The 10,403-nt window shown below is 38.5% G+C and overlaps 1 protein-coding gene across 4 annotated transcripts in view; it reads left to right on the top strand.

The window, feature by feature from the left end:
• The window catches only part of LOC18446530 (replication factor C subunit 3), a 35,420-nt gene extending 33,264 nt beyond the window's left edge, over positions 1–2,156 (top strand). Inside the window, exons 9-11 of one of the 4 annotated variants that reach the window (XR_967077.3) lie at positions 1,459–1,569; positions 1,690–1,740; positions 1,870–2,156. Coding sequence is in view for 3 of the 4 variants with exons in the window: in XM_006856646.4 (XP_006856708.3) it covers positions 1,459–1,558 (100 nt within the window). In the remaining variant the exon portion in view is untranslated. Of the gene's footprint in view, positions 1–1,458; positions 1,570–1,689 lie in introns of all 4 variants that reach the window. The other 3 variants (XM_006856646.4, XM_020674986.2, XM_088852114.1) reach the window with 3 other exon arrangements.
• The last annotated feature ends 8,247 nt before the right edge of the window (positions 2,157–10,403 follow it).

Raw genomic sequence — 10,403 nt, forward strand, 5'->3', positions numbered from 1 at the left:
TTCCTTGTTTGGAGGATGTTATGGGGGATCATGGTCACATTCATGGACTGAGGCGCCGAGGGAAGATGGATGCTTGCTTAACAAGCCACATGCTATGAGTGTTATGAAACCTTAGGGAGCTCATAAGGTACAAAAGTCTTCCTTTGGACACTGTGGGATGGGGTGAAAGAGGACAAGGCCTCAAATCTTCAAATAGGTTCATTTGGGCTCTTTATGACACGTCATATAGATGTGTTCTTTGAGTACAACTCGTTGCTTATTGTATGGGTATGGGCAAGGCCACTAATATTTAGTCCCAAGGGGAAACTTCTTGCTAAAACAAAGCTTCTACAAATTGAAAGGGTTTATGGGTGTGATGGGTTATTTGGCTAATAGGGATAAAGGATGGTTTTGGAATGTGTGGGAAACAGTGCAAACATGTCTCCTAGATCCCTTTCCTATGCTAGCACTAATCTGCAAGCTTCAGCTTGTCTTTTATTCTTAATATGAGGATAATCTAGTTTTGTTTTGATAAAAAGGGAATTTGTAAAGCGAAATATTGAAGGGAAGGTTTATGCATTCAGTAATTGAATTGTCTAAAACTTTTGCTTGGTGTGCGCAGTCTATCCTAGCTTTGATAGTCGAGGCCGATTCATTCGGATGGGCATTCATTCGATATAGTTACATAGAACCTGGCCATTTGGGAAAATGAATTAACATCTAAAAATTATTGGAAACTTAGGGGCACAAGTTTCATTAAGTTCTTTGTAAAAGGAGATTGTAGGAAGGATAGTGCGGAAAATAATAGTGTGATTTGACTTGGTCAAATTATGAGTTTCGGACACTTCACCTTTTCTCCTTGCTCCAAAAACATAATGTTCTCCTTGCTCCAAACCCCTTCCAAGATAACAAATCATTCCTAGCATGTGATTCTTCTTTCTTGTCCTACTTCATCTTCCTCATCATATTCAGCTTCATCCGGGTCACCTCCTACATTTCCATCCACGTTAAAAATCGAATCATATTTATGACAAAAGCAGGAAGAGTATAAGTGCTTTGTCACTCTTCGAGAAAGTCAATTGGGAAACCAATGTATCCCATGTCTTTGTAATTTGAATACAGAGTTCTGTACTCTAAGGTTTTAGTCAATGATTTGTGAATGCATATTAGAAGAAATGGCTGAATTGTGGATCTAATGGTTGGTTCAGTTTGAGGTTAAAAGAATGCTTGTTAGAAGCAATGGCTGAATTGTGGATCTGATGGTTGGTTCGGTTTGAGGTCAAAAGAATGTGTGGAAATGTTCTTTCTTTTTCCTAAAACAGATATGTTTGGAAATATACTGATTGGGAAAGTACAAACCCCCCCCCCTTCCCCAGACAGGCTCCTCCCTCTCTCTCTCTCTCTCTCACTTTGCACAGAAGAGTTTTTGATTGATTATGCTTAAAAGGATTCATTGGTTTCATATGGGGGGCTTTGCAGATACAGGCTGAGCTTTGGATGCAATGATAAGTTGCAGCTTGGATCACTCATAGGCTCTTTCACTCATGTTCGTTGTGCTATGGAGGCAGCTGCCAAGTGAAGGCCATTATGGTACATTTTTCTATTATTTTCTTTCTAGTTCTTTGTCCTCGCAATACATTGATATCATTTTATACACTATCCTTCTGAAGCCCAACTTGTAACACATATTTTTGATGTTTGTGTAATCAGCATAGGCATATTGATTTTTCTGGTTTTGGGGACCTCGGTGTATTTTAAAGCGTAAGGTTAATCTTATTTTCTAGTTATTGGAAAAAGCTTGTGGCATTGCTTTAGAGGATGAGATATTTTCAAGTGGTTCTCCATGCTGAGTTTACTGGACATTCTACTGGGGTTTCTTTCTGCATGCAGAATGGAGGATCCCTTGATGTTTCCGAGATTCCAACTTATCCATGGAAAACAGGCTTGCCTGACCCCATGCCTCAAAATGAGATGCAATCTGATGTATATTGCTGCAGCTCTAAGGCTTTTCGTTTTGTTTTGTTGTTTACTTTTGGGGTGAATATGCAAGTTGAAGTGGTTTCAATTAGCAGTTTTATTTACAATGCCCCACTGTCGAGCATCACATAAATGTTTCATGGTCTCTTAGGAAAGCGGAATATTGTAAGCTTATTTTCAAAATCATGGTATTCTTCTCACTGTTGGTCTATTTCACTATTGTAATTTATGGAATCCGTGCCAAAGTATTCTTAATTAAATTAAGGTATTAGTTATAAATTAAGGGATTGTATACTATAAGACTATTTACTTTTTCTAAAAGAGGTCAGAATCAGTTAGCCATTGGAGGTAAAAATCCGACAGCTTAAAGTCTCACATAGTACAAGAAATTATATTTTTTTGACTGTGCTAGTAAATGATTGTTACTAGTAAGTGACACCTCTAGCTACCTCATTTCACGTCTAAAAGTTAATGATTGTGACATATACCAAATGCAAATGGTTTTATCTTATACATTTTAATAAATTAAAGGGTGTGGTTTCTATAAGATGTGGGTGAGAAATGGCTTGACTCGACTTGGGTCGGGGTCCAGGTCTAGGTTTTATTTTTTCGACTTGATGGCTCGGGTCAGAGTCCAAAAATGGCAGCCCAACACCGGGTCGTGTCGTGGTCCAGGTTGACCCAACTCATACTCGGCCAAAATATATATTATATTATATAATGCATATTATATTATGATTATATAATGGTATTGTCTACAAACTTACTATTTATCCTTGTTACTTGGAGGTCACAACTATTCTTATTCATTAAATGTCAAATTGGATTGGTTTGGGGTGATAAAGTCCAATAATTGCTTACAACCACCCATTTTGAAAGTCAAAGGGCAAATGATTGTGACCTTGTATAAAAAGTAAATAGTCTTTTTGTAGACAATCTCTTACATAATATATTACATAAACAATTATGATTTTAAACAATTATGATTTTAGTATTGCTACACGTCTGTGCATACTTGCATGTGCGGACGAGTACACATCAAAATGAGTTCTCTCTCTCAACTCCTTTTATAGCCTCACCAACATGGTCCATTCTACTATATAAGAGATGTGGTACTAAACCCTTTACTCTAAAACCTTATTTTCTTAGTATATATATATATATATATATATATATATATATATATATATATATATATATATATATATATATCCCCCTACCTTTATCATTATCTTTGTCTTGAAATGGTAGTATAGAGTAGCATGGTGTATAAATTAAAAAATATATCTTTTGTTTTATACATGTAGACATGAAGGTGCATCTCTAATGTGAGGGTACACCCATGTGGACCATACTCCCTTCATGACTTACGTTATTTTGTGAAGGGAAGTCGAGAGATGTTGCACATCTTCATGAGGGGGTTACCCTCCTATGAATGGCATGCATCGTGCATTTTAAAAGTGCCCATTTATGATGAGGTTATTCCAACATGAATGAGATGATAATTTTTCTTACTATAAAAGGGGATTGGGTGGGGCACAACAATACACACGAGAAAGTGTGAGAGCTCCTCTTGAGAGAGAGAAAATGAGAAAGTACAATCCCTCTCCATTTGAGTTTTAAGGAGAGACCAGCTTTAAGAGATAGAGTTGTGTGTGAGAGTTGAGCTCAGATTGCTCATTATATTGCATTTGTGAGAGTATTTGTGAGTTTTTATCTCGCTCGGGATTTACGGTGTGGAATCGATTTCGACAACTCTAGTAGTTATTGAACTTGCTAACACGAGTTGATCATCTCGCTCCAAATTTGTTCGTTGAAACTCTTTTGTGAGAACTCATGTATGATACTCGGTTCCTGGTTGTTTATTTTGCTTTCGTTTCGGTCGTTGAGCCATTTATTCCAATATTGGTATCAGAGCCGTAGTGAATCGGGTTTCCAATTGTGCCCGCGTTATCGTTTTCGTCGTACTTGTGAAGGCTTGGCCATAATGTTACAAAGCGCACCTGTTGTATTAAGACCATGGGCAGGTGCACTATGTAACCTTATGTAGCAGCTACATAGTCATGCAGGCCTTACACATTGAGGAGTTGCTAACCTTATGTATGGGCTACACAAGTTGATGCTTCCTTGATCATGAGCGTCATGGCTACTTGATTTTTATAGGCATCACATGCTAAGCCATGCATGACAAACCCTACTCAGTTTTTTGACGTATTAAGGCTGCATATAATTTTTTTTTGTGGGAGTGCATTTGGGAAGGTGCGTCGCTTGCAAATTGTGAGGTATTTGAGTTGTTAGATTCAAAAGAGAAACTTAGTATTGATTTCAAGCAAGAGCTCAATGTAGCCACGTGAAACTTTTATATCAAGGCAGAATGGGTCAAGTTTTTCAAGTAGCTAGACAATGAACAAGTGTAAAAATGACCATCTAAGTTTAATAATGGATCAAACAAACCATCAAGCATCCATATTAATCAGTACAATTTTTTTGTCTTGAACTTAAAATGACTTCTAAAAATGTGATTGCAAATCTCACTAAAAGTGAAAAATTGACTGGGAGCAATATTCCTATGTGACATAGAAAAATGCAATACTTTCTAAATGAGCAAGGTACTCTTGAACACCTAACTACCAATAAGCAAAAACCTAAATAAGGTATCACAAAGGAACTTCTCCGTGAATATGACGCATGGGATAATGTTGATTGTAGCACTCGCTTTGCTTTGCTAAGTGCTATGGTTGATGACCTCATTCGTGCATTCGAGAGATTCACCATGACGAAGGTCATATGGGATGCGCTTCAGCAGAAGTATGCTGACACTTATGCTGCTCGGGTATGGGCCTTATCTATGGCTTTTGAGATATAAAATGCCTCCAAATGTATCGATGGTAGGGCATTTATGAAAAGTTTATCAAATGATATGTGACCTTGAAGCAGCTGGAAACAAACTCAGTTACGAGCAACAATGCTCGGATTGCTTAGGTATCTTCCAGAATCCTCAGAAAATATCAAGTCACTGATGTTGCACAATGAAGCTATAACATCTTTTTCCCAACTTTTCTATCACCTTGAGATAGAAGCTGAGTTTCACTCATCTTCTCGAGTTGGAACCATTCTACTTGAGCCTAAACCTCGAGGTACGTCAAGGACTGGGGCACCTCAAAGGAAGAAGCAACATAAGCAAGAGGCAGAGGAAAAGAAAGAGGCCAGACAAAGATGAGGGATGCGCACAAGGGACAAATATAAAATAATTTGCTACAATTGCGAGAAGAAAGGTTAGTATGTGCACGAATGTCCAGAACCTAGGAAGGCACAAACTAATTTCCCTAGCTATGCAAATGTTTGCACTTAAGTACTTGTTGCTCCTTCACAATTTACTAGGTGGATTGTGGATCAAGGGCGACAATGCGTATAACGAGGGATCGAGAATGGTTCGTTGAGCTTCAGACTTTGTCGGTTGGAAGTCAAAATATTTTCATGGGGAATTGTACATCAAAGGATGTTCTAACGGTTGAAACTTGCCAACTCTGATTTTGAAGTGAACGAATCCTTTTTCTACATGATGTCCTCTATGCTCCCGGAATGAGAAAAATTTTACTTTCAATTTTATGTCTAGTTAGAGACAATTTCTTTGTCACTTTTATGCCTAATTATGCTGCATTTACATTTCAGAATGGTTTTCAGTATTATGGTTGGATTATGAATGACTTGTTTGTTTTTTGATAATGATGATCTTAGTGTTTCACGTCTTTCTTCTTATATGACATATTCATCTTTTCCCACCTCTTCTACCTCTTATGTCACAGACAACTCTTTGTTGTTGCATGCTAGGCTTGCCCATATAAGAAAAGATGGATCATCGGATTAACCAAATGAGGATTGTTGCCATTCTCCAAAATAGACATACCTCTTTGTGAACCATGTATAGCTAGAAAATCAACTAGAAAGCCATTTCCTAAAACAAAGAGAGGAACCGGTCTTCTAGATATAATATATTCCAGCATTTGTGGTCCGTTTAATGAAGATGGTTCCCATTATTTTATTGCATTTATCGATGACTATTCTAATCTTGCATAAATCGCAAGCAATATATTGCTTTTGCAATTTTATGCTAGAGGTTGAAAATCAGTTGAACAAAAGAATTAAGATTCTTCGCAGTGATTGAGGGCATGAATACTTATCTGATAAATTTAAAAACCTTTGTGGGATAAGGGAATTCATAGACAAGAGACAATGTTCTACACACCATAATAAAATAGTGTTGCAGAAAAAAAGAATCGTACTCTGTCGGACATAGTGAGGTATATAATGGCTCATGGCAACCTCCTAATATCATTTTGGGGAGATGCTCTCCTTACTGCGATGTATGCCCTAAATAGAGTCCCATTAAAATCCATTCTCAAGGCCCCTTATGAGTGATTGGGAGGTAGAAAGCCAGATCTTTCCCATTTATGTCCTTGGGGGTCAGCTGTACACGTTCGCATTCCTTCTTAGGTGATTGGGAAACTGGACAAGCGGTCTGTCGAGTACATTTTTGTCAGATATTTTGAGCACTCGAAGGGATATGTATGTTGTTAAGTACATGATTGTGGTGGGATGAAGAAAATAGCATATCGTGATGTAGATTTTATAGGGACGAAATTCCTTGACAGGAAACAGTCTCGCATGTCTGCAGAGCTCTATGAAGAGCATGAATCGCAAACAGATATTGAGGTGGTTACCCACTTGAGGGTAACTCCCACATTCACTTTAGGGTAATAGTGGGAGTTTTCCCATGATTGTTAATAATAGTAGGAATGAGCCACCAATTGAGAATAAGCAAATGATCGAGATTTGATTCACCAACCCTGTTAGAAGCACCTATTGAAAGTGAATCGCAGGTCAAAATTCAAAGGAGTGAACGTGAAAAAGTTCCTCGTAGACACTTCGAAATAGAGGGTCTCACATGCATTTCACTTGATGAGCCTAGTGCATTCCAAGGGGCATTAGATTCTCCTGCTATGGATCAGAGGATGTAGCTATGAAAGACGAGCTTAGTTCCATGAAGCATAATCAAGTCTGGGAACTTGTGGATTTGCTGCCTAATAGAAGGCCAATTGAAAACAAGTGGGTCTTGAAAATCAAGAAGAAAGCAGATGAAATTATAGATAAATATAAAACTAGTTTAGCGACAAAAATGATTCACCCAAATTGAGGAGTGGACTACGATGAGACATTATCCTTAGTGGTAAGAATGATCTCGATTTACCTAATCCTATCAATCATCACACATATGGACCTGGAACTCTTGCAAATAGATGTGAAGATTGTTTTTTTGAATGGTGACTTGATAAAAGAGATTTATATAGAGCAACTTAAAGGTTTTGTGGCCCCTGGCCTTGAGTGCAAAGTGTCAAAGCGCAAAAAGCCCATTATGGTCTCAAGAAGTCATTAAGACAATAGTATTTCAAGTTCTATAGAGATATAATGACTAATCGTTTTGAAATGCTTCAAGAAGACCACTATGTATACATTAAGAAATATAAGAAAAACATCCAGATATTATCTGTGCATGTTGACGATATTTTATTAGTTGGGACCTGTAGCAACTTGTAGCCACAAAGGAGTGGCTATCATCCAAATTTGAGATGAAGGACATGGGTGAGGCCAGTTACATACTCGGTGTTAAGATATATCGTGATCGCTCTTAAAGGCTTATTGTTATATCACAAGAAACATATATCCAAAGGATTCTTAAGCAATTCCGTATGCAAGAGTCAAAACCCATAGAAACTCTAATTGAGAAATGACATACTATTAGTTTCGACATGTGTTTGCTGATAGAAGCTGAGAAGAACAAAATGTTTCGTGTTCTATATGCAAGTGTCGTTGATAGTTTGATGTACGCAATGCTCTGTATGCATCGAGAAATCCAGTGCGTCTCTTTAGTTGATACCGGAGTAATCCAACACAAGGTCACTGACAAGCAGCGAAGATGATTTTTCGATACCTAAACCTCGAGTTAGAAGCTATGTTTCCAAGGAACCGGTTTGCAGTTACGGGATATAGTGATGCTAATTGTTCACCAGACTTAGATGAGCGTAAATCGTCTTTAGGTTATATCTTCTTACTAGAAGGTGGTGCACGCTCATGGTGTAACAAGAAACAGTTGTGTGTCACTCTTTCCGCTATGGAGTCTGCATGTATTGCTTGTAGTGGAGCAGTACAGGAAGCCGTATAATTGAGAAGATCTTAAGGAATTGGTGTTGTCGCAACTGATAATGATCATGTCATTGTATTTTGTGATAATATAGGGGCACTTACCTTTACAAATGACCCTAAGTATGATGGAAAGTCAAAGCACCTTGATATTGGATATCACTATGTTCGAGACATTGTTGCACATGGATAGGTGGAGTTAACTCATATTCCTACAACTGAAATGGTGGCAGATCTCTTGACTAAAGAAATTTTCAGGGCTACTCATCAGATTCATGTAAGAACTATGGGCCTCAAGACCCTATGAGTTTACATCACACTGTAGGATCTTGATACCCTATCTTAATAGAACAAGGATGTTATTTTGTATTATGATGGATTGTTTGTACACTTAAATTCACACACAACAGGGATAATCATTTAATTTGTCGGTAGGCTATAGCTCACTACTTGCATGAGCTACCCTCAATATCAGGGATATTGTAGGATGAGATATACGCTTAGTGTGTTTATCGCCTGGATCAAGGGTTTGAGATGAGATTCTATAAAAAAATTGATATGATAGATTCAAATTGACATCCCCAAGATCATGTATCCTGTAAGTAGCCAGGGATGTTCAGGTTGATGTGATGTTTAGGTTGACACATGGATGTGACTATGGGGCGGTAGGGGCGACCTGTTCCATGGTTGCGAAAAGACTATAACTTGCTGAGACTCCGTTGAACTTTTCCTTTAAACTGCTCCACTTGAACCTTGATCTTGGGACTAAAAATCACTCTCAGTTTCCTAATCCCTCAGTTTTCTGTATAGACGGATAGGCTCATCAGGGTTTTTTTGTTAATGAAGCACTTCATGTTACACATTAGGTGTTAATGCCTTTCAGAGTGTGAGGCATGAATCCCTCATTTGGTTATTTGCAAGGGGTGAGTGATCACCTAAGTCCTTTTCGGTAATCTTTTTCATTGCAAAATTCGAATTGCTTTTCGGAGGTTAACTCCGTAGTAGGATTTTGATCAGTGCTCGAGCTTAGGTGAGATTCTCACGCCAGAAGAGTGATTAAGTTGATATTAGATGGACTTACTGCATGTTTAGAGTCAAAGAAGAAGGGTTAAGTCTCATTAGTTGTCCCTATTGTATCCTCTTCATAAGAACTTGTTCTTTACAAGATGAACTTGATACGGTGGTGCTCCGGTTATCGGAGTTGTGCTCATGACTTTTAGAGAGCCTGCTTCTTGAGTAGGTAACATGGTCGAATTTCTTGATCCTCGATTGGCGGATCATTGAAGGTCGCTCTGGTGGGCCCCTTAGAGTTTCTAAATGTTCGAGCTCTATCAACTCTAGTGAAGATATCAAATATTTGGGAATAGTCAAATTTGGGCTCTTTGCTTCTCCATCATCTACAACTGGGTTCACCTCGAGAGGTGACTTGGTTAAATCTTTTAAGCTTGGCTCCTCATCCCATGTAGGTGGGTTGGAGAGGTAGTCTGGTGAAGGTGGCCCAGGTGGGCCCCTTAGAATTTCTGAAGGTTCATCTTCTTTTGATATTTGAGGTGTTGGCCCCTTGTTTGGAAGTGTAATGGGAGACTTTGGGGTGTTGACTCCTTGTTTAGAAGATGATCCCTTCTCGTTGATCTGGACCACGTCAATTTCTAACACGTCGTCCTCATCATATTGATCCCACTTAGGTGGGCTGTCAAGGTTTTGAGGTGAAGAGCTTCTTCTTAGCCCTTGCTCATTTGCCCCCTCATGAGTTATTGTTCCCGAATTAAAGTTTTTCTTGTTATCATGGGCTTGGGAATCCATGGCTTCAAAACCTTGGTTGAGCTTATGCTTGAGTTCATATTGCTCTTGTGAGTTTGATTCATTGTCACACACATATGAACCATTTATTGTGTTAACTTGGAAGTACGGGTTGAAGGGTTAGGCCCTAGTGTGACTCTTGATGATGGGGATTTCATGTGCCACTTTTGAGAGTGTATCTTAGAGTGGAATTCCTTATGCGAAACCCCTTTCTTTTCCCCTTTCTTCGTTATGGGCTTGGAGCTAAGATCATCCTCGCTACTTTGATCTTTAGTCATTAACTCTTAGGTGAGGTTATGCTTGTTTTGTTCTTCATCTATTGGACTTTCCAGTTGATTTCTTATTGTACTCCAAGTCCTTTATGGATGGTCTTCGGGTTTGAGCACAACTTGTGATTCTCTTGAGTTAATGAGGTTGAAATCATATTTGTTTGTCGAAGCATCTAGAGT

This window comes from Amborella trichopoda, chromosome 11 (genome assembly GCF_054954075.1).
Source record: "Amborella trichopoda isolate Santa Cruz 75 chromosome 11, AtrichopodaSantaCruz75HAP2 v2.0, whole genome shotgun sequence".
NCBI classification, from domain to species: domain Eukaryota; kingdom Viridiplantae; phylum Streptophyta; class Magnoliopsida; order Amborellales; family Amborellaceae; genus Amborella; species Amborella trichopoda.